At 34.0% G+C, this 14704-nt stretch overlaps 1 protein-coding gene across 1 annotated transcript in view; it reads left to right on the top strand.

The window, feature by feature from the left end:
- The window catches only part of MDGA2 (MAM domain containing glycosylphosphatidylinositol anchor 2), a 778105-nt gene that overhangs the window by 749705 nt on the left and 13696 nt on the right, over positions 1 to 14704 (top strand). The window contains exon 15 of the mRNA XM_045799284.2: positions 10555 to 10685. Within this exon, the coding sequence (XP_045655240.1) occupies positions 10555 to 10685 (131 nt within the window). The remainder of the gene's footprint in view (positions 1 to 10554; positions 10686 to 14704) is intronic.

Genomic DNA, 14704 nt, shown 5'->3' with positions numbered 1-14704 from the left:
TAAATGCAGCTCTTGCATGTCAAAGAGTAGACGGTTTCAGGAGAGTGGTAAATGGAAGCAGAGACTGATCAGTGATGTAGAGGGAGTTGAAGCTGGTGGAGATCAGGGTATCAGTCCTCAGTGTCTTGAAATGTGTTTTAGGATATAATGTTCAGTTTCAATGCCAATCACTTCTTGGGTATATTACTGGATTCCCCTGCTAACTGACTTCCTTGCTGTCTCTTGGGCCCGTAGTTTCTGGGGTAAAGATCATTCTCTGAAGCAGTAACATAAGGACCTCAAGGATACATGCCCTTCTGGCTTCTCCTTAGGGCAGCTGCATAGTCTATACCAGCCATACATGAAGTTCCCCAGATTGAGCTGTCTTTTTCAAGGCTCTTTGTTCTGCTGAACTACATGAAACAAGGTCTCTCCCCATCACATGGTGCCCTGAAAATGTAAATATGTATTTGCCCACTATATAAATACTTAGTAAGCGTATGAATATTTTTTAAATCATATGATAGAATAAGTACTTTTCCCCTTCTTAAATCATCTAAGTAACTCATATTCTTTCAGAAGCTAACTCAAGGACATCTGCTGAAATTTCTCCCCATCCTCTTGTTCCTTTTGTTCCTATAACACCTGGTACACATCTCTATCATAATATTTGTCACCCTGACCTCTGCTAGACTGTAAACTCCTTGAGAGCAGTGACCATGATTGCTCTCTGTTTGATCCTCTAAAACAACAAAGGCTTAATAGATTTTTAAAAATAATAATGTAAACTAGATATTTCTAGCACCTTCTGAGGGTGCTAGAAAAAAAGCAAGGGAGTTAAAAGAATTGGTGTAGATTGGAAACAGAAGGTCATTTCACCAAGACTTTTACAGAGCATGTTGGGGGAAAAAATAGAAGTTAATCATTGACTTAACTTGAATTTGAGTCTAAGTGCTCTGGCAACTAAAGCATGGAGGAAAGCAAAAGTGTCACACATTTCTTAACAACGAATTCAAGGAGAAATTTATGTTTCTAAAAGTACCCTTAGTAGTATAATGGGAAATGTCTTCACTGGGTACTTTTAGAAAGATATAAAACTTGTTCAAATAAAAAATTTATATACTGACAAACTATAATACATTACAGTTCATGTTTTGAGCTGCAGTATCATGGTCCAGATATGTCACTTGATGATTGACTAATGGAATACAAAAATAGAATTTAACAAATCTGGAATTAACCTCTAATTAAACTTCTCTTAATAAGATATCTCAGGTAGCAAGAGTGGATTCAAACTTTCTCAGTGCTGGCATTCAGAGTTTTTAAAATGGAGACTTCAGTGGTTTTATACAAGATATAGAGAAGGAATGGTGACAACCTTTGGCATGGTTCTAGGAGTCTGATTTTTATTCTCCTTTTGGTTAAAGACCATATTTCTTCTGTTCTAGTAAAAAAAAAAAAAAGATTCTTGTTTATATCTCAAATATGTTTCTCAAATAGGAAATCTGCTCACATTTTCCCCCTTTGAGCTAGACACTATAAGAAAGACAGTGTGAGCTTGTTTTCAGTAGTCCCGTTTGCATTTAATACCGATAATGCTAATGTCAGTCAGTGTGAAAATAATGCTGTATTCATGGAGTAAACTGCTTGGTTGAATTAAGATGGATTTTTTTCCAAGTCGGGGTGGCTAGAACCTGGCCATGATTTATAACCACTTATTGAAATGTGTTATTGCACACACTTGTCCCAGACCCTCTAATGAGACCATATGCAGTATCTAGTGCACTTACCTTTTAAGTCTGCGTTTTGAACCACCAACAACCCCTACATTTATTCTCCTCCTATTTATTTATTACTCAGCAGTGTCTAGTAGAAGTGGAGATATTTAAATAAAATTAATGATATGACTGAGAAAGGCTGATATTCCAAAATATACAAGTCTAATTCTCAGTGTAATAAATAAAAAATATTATTTCATCAGTTGAATTAATGATAAGCAAATGGGTTGATTAGCTTTTTTTTTCTCACCCAATGTACCAAACTTTTTAAACTAACTTCACTGAAAGTACAGATTTATTGTGATGAGTACTTTTACCCTTAGCTCTTGAATTCACTCATTTTTGTTCACCAGAATGAATTGCGCATGCTATGTGCCTAGTGGTATATACGCTTCTATAGAAAATCCGAAAGAATTGTAGTAAAAGGTCCCCATCCATCGAATAGTTTGTCATCATATTTAGGATAATAAATTACTGAATAAAATAAAGACCAGAAGGTCATATTCACCAAAATGCATGACAAGCCTGTGCTATGGGTGAACGAGGGAGAGAACCCTGAAAACATCAAAGTTAAAAAAGTTCCTGTGGAAGAGAAGAAAATGTAAACCATCCAAACAAGTATTAAGCAGAAAGCAAAGGTTACAGAATGTGAGAAAAAGAGCCACCTGTTCGGATGGGGACTAGTGCTCTTACAGCAGAGAAAGGGAGACGGTAGGGCCAAAGAGTGTCAGGGTCTTGTAAGGGATATGACATATATCAGAGAAATAGCCTGAGGAAGGCTGCGTTTTAGGAAAATCCATTGGACACTAATGTAGAGATTCAACTGGATACAAGAAGGCATGGTAATGCCTGGAGAAAATGAATTGACATTTTTTTATTTAAGATATCATTGCAATTATATATTGAAAAAATAATAACAGTGGATGCATGCAGCCATTTCTATTCAAGCAGAAAATAATGATTTTATAATTTCCCATTTTTGTCTGTGTGTATAAAACAAATGATGCTAACAATCACCTATCAATATACATAGCTCTTGCCTGAAGCCAGATGATGTGGGCACATCCTCATCTTCCATGAAATGTGAAACACAAATTAATGTCTCTGTTACTGATTAGAATAAAAATGTGATTTATGTGCAAGTGATCCCTAGGCATTAGAGTAAACCATATTACAAATTAATTTCTACGAACTTGGTAATTGAAGTATCTGTAGGAAATACGAATGCACATTTTAGGACATATATTTTAGTTATTTATATAAAATATATAAAATATATATTAACATTAAGTAGTTAAAAGTAAAATTATGTTAATGACTTAGTGAAAGAAGAGAACTGGGTAATAATAATTATAAATAATACTGGTGCAAATTATATTTATACAGTAATTTCTATGAAATCATGTGATTTCACAATACCATATATAACGCCAAAACCTCGGTCACTGCTCATGAGATAATACAGCACTTAAGTCAGTTAGGCTTTCTGACCATGGTCCCTAACATGAGGTTAGTTCTCTTGAGCTCTTGCACCTGACTCTAGAAATGGTGGTGATCAAAAGATGAGAATTAGGAAACCAAAGAGAAGAAAAAGACAGTTAAGTTTTGCTTAGCAACCTCAAACTTGTATCGTGGAAGTATGTAGCATTTGAAAATCCTTGGGGATGATTAAATTCTTACCTATTGATACCTGGTGCCTACTCAAGCATAAACACAGTGCCTCTAAGGACTTAAAATTACTTTTAAAGGGTATTAACACAATCCATCATACTCACTTTGGAATTTTCTTACTATAATACTATAATAATGTGCTGAATCAGCTTTGCTGAATCTAACTTCTCTTGAATTGCTTTATTCTGTTTCACAAGTTCTAATTTCGTTGACCTAGATGACCTGAACATAAGCTTATATAACTGTTGTCATTGAATTCTCTTTTATAAACTTAAAAAACTGGAAACTTGCTTGAAAAAAGTTCTAAAATCATTGGTCTGCTAATATTGCTTTTGTTGTAAAATAGACCAGTGAATCAATAGTTTGGATTCATGGATAATGGACTATAATTAATACTATGTGCATGAGAATAAGATATATAAATTATATTTTAAAGAATTTATTTCAGTCAGTTATACTTTTCGTGCCTTTTAAAATAAGTAATGCTTGCATTTTAAAATAAAATCTGGCCACAACTGACTATAGCTCATATAATCTATTCAAAAACAAATTCAAATCTGGGATAATCAGACCTGGCTTCTTTAGACCTAGGACAAATATTTTTCACATAGTATATATTCAGTAAACATAAATTTAAATAATTCAAGTTTGAATTTTTGTTACATATGTAAAAAGAAAATATTAATTAAAAGTATAAACATGATCACAGGGAAAGCATATTCCCTGAGAAAAAATATATTTGATCCTGATATAATAACATCATTATTGATATAATAATGGCAAGTCATATATATAGATAGATATAGATATAAATGTGTATTTTATTAAAGTATGTATTTCCTACTTTAAGTAAATTCTGAAAGACATATACTATATACCACTACTTTTTTGGCCTAATTACAACTAATAAATCTAAAAAGAGTATTTTATTAACATTTGACACAAATTTCTATGTATTGATTCAATGACAGGCTTGATTCCTGTCACTTCAATCAAAATAACTGGTCATGCTACCCGAGAAATGAGACTTTCACACAAAATGGTAATTCATTCACTGCTGTCTATTTACATTAGCACCTCACACTTACATTTACCTCACATCTACTCATGACTTTTAAAGTACGGAAGAACCTGAGCTCCCTTCATAGCTTGGGGAGAGCATCCTTCATTCTTTTCATACAAGATATTGAAGGACTTCTACTAGAAAGAGAAGCTAGTCTTACAATTGAGAAATTTAAGCTGGTCTTACATTTAAGAAATTAAAAAAAAAAACGGTATTTTTCTTTCTGTAAAAGCAGTTCAGTTAGATAAGAAAGCAGTAGAGACTATCACAGCTTAACCCAATCAGTTACTGCTAATATGGCTGTAGGCTGTAGCAGACACAGGCCATGGAATAGATGAAGAGCCCCTTTTCCATCTAATGCACATACAGACTATTTCTTCAAATAATTTAGGAAGGGTGTATGCTACATACCACTTTGTAAGTCCAATGACAACTAAGGGATTCCAAAAGTATTATAACTTGATTTAATGTTCAACACAATTTATTATTTATTTGGGCTTGATTTCCTTAGAATCCCTCCCTGTTGTGGATTTATGTTCAAAAACAGAATGAAGTTACATCACATAGAAATATGTCCTGCAGTGACTTTTCCTTTTGGCACAAGGTTGCCTTTCTGACATACAAGATTCCAGTACCAACAGGCAAGAAAAACTGAGCCACACTGAGTATCTAAAAAGGAAAATAGAAAGATGGATTCAGAAAGCTACTTCGTACCACAGTGGATCACGGGGTACAATGGGAAAGTCCCAGAAAGTTCAACTCTTAAATGGCTCAAAGAAATAAATGCTTTTGCACAATTCTCAGACTGCTGACTCTTGATACAGTAGTGAATCTCACATTAGCCTGTGCTGCAGCTTTAGATCTTACAGGAGAAGCTAACAAAATCCACACCTATCCTGTGGATATAAAAGAAGCCCCATAAATTGGGGGGAAATGTCACAAGATTACTTAATATGATTTAAGGATGAATAAAGAGGATTGAAATAAGAGAGAAAGGGAGATTGAAAAAATAAGGCTCCAATGAAGATTCCACAGGAAAAAAAAAACAAATCTAAAATGTACATAGTAAAGGAAACACATATTGTCGAAAAAAACTTACAGTTCAGGTGAAAGTAAAATTTGTTCTGTATATGCTTTATATTTTTCAATAAATTCAGAAGAATGTGAACTTTATTAAACAATAAAAAATAAAAATGATACAACAGACAAATTAAAAAAAGGAACTGAATAAAAGACTGAAATAAGGGGGAGCTTTATGAAATCAGAAAGGAATCTATCATCATAAATAATATAATAGCCAAATAAAGATAACATTAGAAACAAAAGAGCAGAACCATACTATGGAAATTAAAACCAATACTATGGAGGACAAGCCTGAGATTCTTTCTTACATTGATGGGGAAAAAAATAGAAGATAGTAGATTCTGAAGCAAAAGTGAACATGCAACAAGGTAAAAGAAAAAAGAAAGCTGGAGAACACTGTGTATACATATGCAAGCATTATTCCTAAATATAATAGTAGCAAAAGGAATCAACTATAACAAAAGAGTAGTAGTCCATTACCAAGTAAAACTGATTCCTGTAACACAGAGTTCAACATTAAGAAGTGTACTAATACAATCTACTGCATCAATAGAGAAATAGAGAAATATTATTTGGCTACCTTGACAGATAATAGTAAAACACAGTGAAGACTATGTATGAAACATAATGTACAGTTTACTACTTCAAGTGATTTTAATTCTCACCAAAAGCTTATGCTAGTTATTATTATCATCATCACTTATGTGATGAGGAAATTGAAGCAGAGAGATTAAGAGACTAAGCCAAAGTCAGCCAGCTAGTGGCAGCTGTGATGTAAGGAGTGCGGGGGGGTTGTTGTTGTTTAAAGAGTGGGTATTCATATTTATGCAATTGTGCATAATACGAACATGTGTGTTTATGTATAAAGAATTAGAAAACTTGCTCTAAAAATCTGAAGGATAAACTACTCTATACCATGTAATTGTACATATATAAATATATATTTTAAGAAAACAACTGAAGCAACGTACACCAAAATGTTAAGGAGGCTCTCTCTGAGAGATCAAATTAATGGTGATTTCTATATTGTCTTTCCTGCTTTGCGGTGTTTGTGTGCAATATTCACATAAATATATATATATTTAGATATATATAGATAGATATAGATTTTAATAACATGATTATCTGTAAACGTTATCAAAATGAGACTGTCTTGAAGCCACACAGTAGTTACTGGCTCCAGATAAACCCTACTGCCATAAACAACTATTAAAATAGGTTAAATAGTTTAAGTAATGGTTTTCAGAAAATGGAATAGGCAGGACAAGACTGAGATCTCTGGGAAAAAAAGGGAAACTAATGAGGTAATCACTACAGGAGCCACCCTCTGCCTGAGGACAATTTCCTGGTCCTAACATACAGCCCTGGATTTCAAGCAGAATGTGCAGGTGCCACGGAGTTCAGGAGGCAGAAATGAGAGTACTGGGCACCTGAAGTAGTTTGAATCTGTGAATCAGGGAAAAGAAAGGAGGTGTGAAGAGTTGACTCTAAAATTTCTAGAAAGCGTTCCACGTGAGTCTTTGCCTGAAGGCTAAGCTGTACCCATATAAAACTCAAAAAAAAAAAAAAAAACATTTACCATATGGCAACATAGCAGCTTTTATGCACTTGATAACAGAACAGAGATGGGGAGGTCAGAGTCCTGGAAGAAGAGCAGTAGGGAATATTGGAATTTGAGCCATTTTAGAGTGAAGAGATACCCTAACAGCCTCTGACAACATGAGGAAAAAAAAAAAAAAAAACAGGCTCTCCCTTAGTAGTTAGGATGAAGCCCTGAAGAACTGACCTCTCTAGGTCATTTTCCTTAAAAAGCCTAAATCTAAGCCCCAAAAAGATACATAGTAGAGACAGATTTGGAGGTTTATTTCCAGAGTTAAGGAGGTTAGGGAGACAATTTGGGCTTTCCACAGATCTGCACTGCTACTGTAAAACCAAGCCTATCTATACAACTTTAACATGACAAGTCAGTAATTGAATAGCCTGCTGAAACAAAACTGCCTTCTGAGAATGATTATAAATCTAACCCTCCATAATGTAATGTCCACAATGCCCATTATTCAATGACAATCACTAGATATACAAAGAAACAGAAAATGTGATTCACAGTCACATTCACAGTCACATGAAAAAGTAAAAATCGACCCACAGAAATGAAACTAAAGAGGACCAAACATTAGACTTAGCAGATAAAAACTTTCGAAAAGGCATTATACATATGTTCAATGACATTAGAGTAAATATATTAAAAGAATCATAGGAAATAGAGTCTTAATGATTGAACAGATAGAGACATCTAGCAGAGAAAGAGAAATTATACAAAAAAAATAAAAAATAAAAATAAGAATTGTACCAGAAAGTAGTAGACAAGACATGAAGAATTCGCTGGAGGAGCTTAAACAACATACCGAAGAAGGCAAAAAAAAAAAAAAAAAAAAAAAAAAAAAAAAAGAAAAGGAAAAAAAAGAAAGGCTAATAAACTTGAAGACAAACAAAATTTTCCAACCTGAGAAATGAAGAAGACTGAAGAAAAATGAACACAGACTCAGTGACTAGCAGAATATCAAGCTGCATAACACATGTATAATTGGAGTCTGAAAAGTAGAGGAAAGAGATGAGGCAGAAATAAAGGGAAAGGTAAGAGAAGTTCAGCAAACTCTACATCAAGATATTTAGGCATATTATAAATAAACTACTGCAAACCAAAGATAGGGGAAATGCTCAAAAGCAGCCTGAGGGAGAGAGAAAAATATATACGAGAACAAAGATAAAATGATGGCTGACTTCACATTAGAAACCATGATATAGAGAAGAAAACAGAATAACTTTAAAGTGCTTGGGGGGAAAATTGGCAGAATTTTAAATCTCACAAAAACATAAGAGTGAAATGAAGTTATTTTTATATAAACAAATCTCAGAAACTTTGTCTTCAGCAGATCACCACTACAGAAAGTACTAAAGGATGTCCTTCAGGCCAAAGGGAAATGGTGCTAGGTGTAACTCAGATCTACAGGTAAAAATCAAGACCATCAGAAATGGTAAATAAGTGGAAAATTTAAAAACTGTATGTTCTTATAGGTTGTATAAAATACATCTGACTATTCACTGTAAGGTGAGGTTTACATTTTAGGCAAAGGTGAAAAGATATAATTACTATTAAAAATAGAGGGCAGCTAAATTATACTGTTGTAAGATTATTACATGTGTAAAGTAAGATATAGCATGTAAAGTATAACCTTTGAAATGAAAAGAGGGAGGTCATAGTAAAACATGTATGCTATATGAATTGTGAGCATGAACAATAAAATATTGACTATAATTAGACTACGTAAAGTTATGAGTGCCTCTTGTTAGCCTTGGAACAACCACTAAAATGCAATTAAAAGGAGAGATTTAAGAATCAGTACAAGAAATAAATTGAAACCTAAAAAAAAAAAAAAATCAACTGTAAAGAAAGAAGGGAAGGAGCCACAAAGGAATAAAAACAGAGGGGACAGGTAGAGAACAAATAAGATGGTATACTTAATTCCAAGCATATCAAAAACTATAGTAACTATAAATGAACTAAATACTAAAATTAAAAAGATAAACACAATAACATTGATGAATATAACAGAAATTACACTGAGGAAAAGTAGCCAGACACACAAAAAATACTTACTGCATAATTTTTTTTTAATAGGAAATTCTAGAAAAGGCCAAAATCATCACTTAGCCAAGAAAGTCTTATCGGTAGTTGCCTGGCACAGGGACAAGGGCTCTGAGGATTAACTCAAAGGAAAGTGAGGGTGCTTTCCGGGAAGATGGAAATGTTCTGTATCTCGATTGCGTAGTGCTTACACTGCAGTATATATCAATCAAAAGTTTATTGCCCTGTACATTTAAAATGGGAGCATTTTATTGCATTTAAGTTATAGCTCAATAAATTGTTTTTTTTTTAATGTATCAGAATACTGATTGCATAGTGATCAATATAGCAGACTTTGAAGCTCTGTGGGTTCTAATTTTGCCTCTGCTACTTATTTACTGTATCAACTGGGCAAATTACTTAACCACTCTTAAGTTTTCTCTAGGATTGTTGAGAGGATTAATTCCTTATCTGGAGTAGGTGTTCAACATATATTATGTTGTATTAATATCATCAGCATCACTACTATTTTTACTTTGTGCAGAACATGAAACTGTTGAGATATATCAAATCATGAGACAACCTTATTCTCATTTTATCTTCAAATAATTCTTTTAGAAGAGAAATGAGACTTGGATAAAAAGTAAATTGAAAAAGAGATGCTAATTGGTAATATTAGGGCATTTAGAGTCAGACTTTGCACAAGTCACTCAATACACACACAGGCTGTATTAGTTTCCTGTCACTGCTGTAACAAGTAAATTACCACAAGCTGTGTGGCTTAAAACAACACAAATGCATTATCTTACATTCTAGAAGACAGAAGTCCAAAATAATTATCATGGGGCTAAAAATCAAGGTGTCAGCAGGGTTAGTTCTTTCTGAAGGCTCTAGGGAAGAATACATTCCCAGCTTCTAGAGGCTGCCTATATTTGGCTTGTGGCTTCTTTCTCCATCTTCAAAACCAGCCACATAGTATCTTCTTTTTCTTTCACATGACCTTCTTCTCTACTGTATCAAATATCCTGCCTCCATCGTATAAAGATACATGGGGTCATATTTAAGACCCATTGAGATAATCTAGAATAATCCCCCATCTCAAGATCCTTAATTTGGTCACATCTGCAAAGCCTCTTTTATCATATAAAATAACACAGATTCTAGGGATCAGGACACAATTGTCTTTGGAGGCCTGCCAAATGTCATAAAAGCAAGATTACAAATGAGAGGGGAAGAAAGGAGACACTAGTATTCTGAGAAATTTTATTTTTAACAGTTTACAAGTGTTAGCTCTAGGAGAAACAAATGTGAAACAAAAACAAATATACAAAATAAAATGTCATTGTTATTTCTAGGTGTTCTAAATGTTTATCTGCGTTTGAAAGGACAGACAACGATAGAGAATCCACTGTGGTCTTCAAGTGGGAATAAAGGACAGCGGTGGAACGAGGCTCATGTTAATATATATCCAATTACTTCATTTCAGGTAAGAAAAGAACAATCATTTCTTTGAAGAGATTGCTGCACCTGAGCATAAAGTTAAAGACAGACCTTGAGCGAACGTAAGAATATAAAGGTTCAGAAATTCTGTGATATGAGCATCACAAAAACGACAGTATTAAGTTTTTCTTAGTTCCAAAAGCTGTCTTATAAAGAGAAAATTCCCCTTTTCTTTCTTAATTAATACCTACCAAATACTGTTTGAATAATAGTCTTTCAAAATCCAAATGATTTGCCAGGAGAAAACATAATCCATTTCTATAAAATCACATGTGTATATTCTGTTTCCTGAAGATAAATAACATAGGTTCTTATAATAATGGAAACTGGAAATTAATCTGTTTGAATTTTACTGGATGGAATTTTACATACTTTAGCAAAATGTGTCTCTTTGCGGTAATGTCATTTTAGTAATTTATCACTTTGATGATCAAAGTCAGAGAACTTTGAAGAAGCTATTTTTTTTTGTTATGATATAGAAAAGTAAGGCTAAATCGAATTAAGAAAGTTAGCTGCAAATATATAATAGAAATTTTAATGACTATAAAAATGACCACTGTGGCTTCAGACAATATTTCACAAAAATATTTCAGTGGAGAAAATAATGTTGTTTTAGTGATTTTAATAACTATATATATAGTATGTGTATTTTATATACTCAGGTTGGGTGTTTTTTTCTACCAGTGATTTCTGCAGTGTCCTTCAAGACATATTTTTGCTTCCTATGTGACTGCTTCACCAACACAAAATTATTAAATCAAATATATATACAATAAGTACTTAAGAGAATAGTCATATTACTGTTTTCTTCAGGATACTCCTTTATTGCCACAGACATCCGTTAAATAATTGAGCACTTTCAAGACAATCACTTATTATCATAACGAACAGTTCAATAAATACTTTCTGAGCTACTCCTGTGTGCCAGGAACGTTGCTCGGTTGAAGATGTACAAATGATCATTTACCTCAGATTGGCAGAAATATACATATCAACACTCATATCGCATAATGTAAAAATTGCAGTATTAGAGGTGTGCACAAGGTTCTGAGCACGCCCAACCAACTAGAAGGGTATGCAAGAAAGTCAAGAAAAACTTACTGAGTGAGGTGAAACCTAAACCAAGGGGACAGACTGCGAAGCAGAGAAAGAACGAACATTAATATTGCAGCAGAGTTCAGAGTGAACAAAGACATCAACGTCATATACCATAGGATCTGCCTGAAACACAGAAAAACTTTTACCTGCAATTTGGTGCATAAAGAGAAATCAGATTGGTGTGAGCTGAGGTTAAGGAACCTACAGTGCTTGGGTAACGGGGGGGGGGTCATTGGAAAATTTTGCTCTGGGGATGACGCAGTGCAGCGGTCATGTTGCCGGCTCACAATGCAGTTAGGACTCGTAAAGTTCACATAAAAGATGTTGAAGGGACAAACTAGGGAAGCGATATAAAGAAAAAAGGATGATTTCAAGATATCCTTAGGTGTGAAAGCTAGCAGATTTTTTTTTTTTTAAATGTTGGGAATTTGGAAAGCAGCCATAAATGACTGACAGGTTTCTAACTAGGGAGTCTTGGGTAATGCTGTGCTACACATTACCATAAACAACAAAAAGGAAAAGAGACAAGCTTCAGGGATGAATATGGCTACTTCTGTTTTGGACATGTTAATATGAAATGCCGATGGAGTATCCTTTTAAAAGTGTGGAGGTTGTTGTATTTGTTTATCTGAAGCTTTGGGGACATGTGCATTCATGGGCCATCAGACTGTATATGCTACCTAGAAATGTGGGAGGGGTTGATATTTCCAAGGGAAAATGTACATATGTGAACAGTGATTAAATGACAGAATCATGCAGAACACTCACCAATAATATGAACTGTGGGAGAAGAGCTCAATCCTAAGTAGTATTTTTTTAGTATGTTTTAGAGTTAAAGGGAAGGAGATCCAGGAAAGTTTGGTGCCCACAGAATTTAAAAACAGTGATACTCAAAGAGGAAAACAAGTTGACTCCAGGGGGCTGGTCATTACAGAGAGTGTCTGCTCTTGAGAGATTTGCATAAGGTAGTAAGGAAATTAGGAAAACCAGCATCTGAACTAAAATTATTCACTACACCGCACCTGGGTGGCTCAGTCGGTTAAGCATCTGCATTCTGCTCATGTCATGATCCCAGAGTCGTGGGATCAAGTCCCGCACTGGGCTCCTCATTCAGCAGTGAGTCTGTTTATCCTTCTGCTCCTCTCCCACTGCTTGTGCTCTTTCTATCTCTCTCTCACTGTCTCTCGAATAAATAAATAAAATCTTAAGAAAATTATTCACTACTTGGAATTAATGGAATGACCTACAAGCAGATATTAAATTGTTGTATTTGTGCAGTTATTTTATTTTATAACTTTTCATAGAAAATATATGAATTTTGTTTTGTTTGTTTTGTTCTTGCAAGGGAATGTTTCTTCATTCAGGATGTCACATCAGAGAGAATCCAGAAGGGAATTTCCCCCTGGATATAAGCAATGAGGGTGTTTCACAGAGGAAAGAAATGAGAGGCAGAGGGTCGGCTCCAAGTTTGAGACTGCAATCTTATAGAAAGGAATTGCTTTTCTTTGTGATTTGGCCCATCTTACTCCATTGTGTCTTGTTACCAAAAGTGTTGATTTAAAGAAGGGATTTCAGGACGTGAATTAGTCTTTTGTTACCAGGAAAGATGTGGTCAGGGTAAATTCAGAGGAGAACATTTTTTACAATTACAAATGACAACAAATTTTCTGTAGCCTCAGAGACTTACATATTAAATTTACAAAAGAGATTTATAAGAATGTTTAAAGCAGACGTTTAATGGTGTTTAAATGAATAAAGCTTTTTCACAATAGTCCAAACCTTGGAGAACTCTCTTCACTATAATCTTCCCCTCATTCCAACTGAGAAATCAGACTGGGTTTGCATTGTTGGTGCTCGAAGTAGTTATCATTTCTAGTGCTTTTTGTTCCTTTTTGTGGATGCGTATTTCCATCTGGTATCAGTTTTATTTTGCCTGAAGGACTTCTTTTAACATTTATTGTAGTGTGGGTCTTCTAAACATGAATTCTTTTCACCTTTTGTACTTCTGAAAAAGTCTGTTTCACCTTCTTTTTTTGAAAGATATTTCCTCTTAGTAGTCTAGTTTTTCCTTTTGGAACTTTAAAGATGTTCTGCTGTCCTTTTGTTTGCATTGTTTCTAAGAATAAATCTGCTGAAACTCATATTTATCATTCTATATCTAATGTGACCGGTTGCTTTTAAGATTTTCTCTTTATCACTGGTTTTGAGCAATTTAACTGTGACATGCTTTTATGCCATTTTCTTTTTCATGTGCTTGTGGTTCATTGATCCTGGATCTATGAGTTTATAGTTTCTATGAAATTTAAGCATTATCCGGCTAATATTTCTTCAAATATTTTAGTTCCTCTTCCTCTCCTTTGAAGACTCCAGTCCAACACCTTAAGTATGTATATAAGACTCCTTATTTATGTGCATATATATATATATATATACACACACACAAGGTGTTACACAGCTGATTGATGCTTTTTAAGTGGTTTTTATTTATTTTTGTGTTTCATTTTGTATAGTTTCTAGTCTGTCTTCAAATTCACTAATCATTTCTTCTGCAATGTCTAATCTGCCTGCAGCCACATTCAGTGTATTTTGTATCTCGACCACTGTACTTTTCATCTCTGTAAGTTCAACTTGAGTCTGTGAAAAAATATTTTCCACATCTCTAATGTTTAGAATATATGAAACCCAGTTACAATAGGTGTTTTAATGTCACTGTCTGCTAATGCTAATATCTGTGTCAGTTCTTGCTTGGTTTTGACTGATTTTTTTTCTCCCCATTACAAGTCATTTTTCTGCTTTTCTGCATGTCTGGCAATCTGATTGGATGTCACACATTTGGAATTTTACTTCGACAGCTAAAATTCTTACAGTTTTGCAAAATACAAAATTTGTTGGTTATTTTTACATATC

Source organism: Ursus americanus, chromosome 35, assembly GCF_024610735.1.
Source record: "Ursus americanus isolate L20-20 chromosome 35, mUrsAme1.1.p, whole genome shotgun sequence".
In the NCBI taxonomy this organism is placed as follows: domain Eukaryota; kingdom Metazoa; phylum Chordata; class Mammalia; order Carnivora; family Ursidae; genus Ursus; species Ursus americanus.
This window is presented reverse-complemented; position numbering and strand designations above follow the sequence as displayed.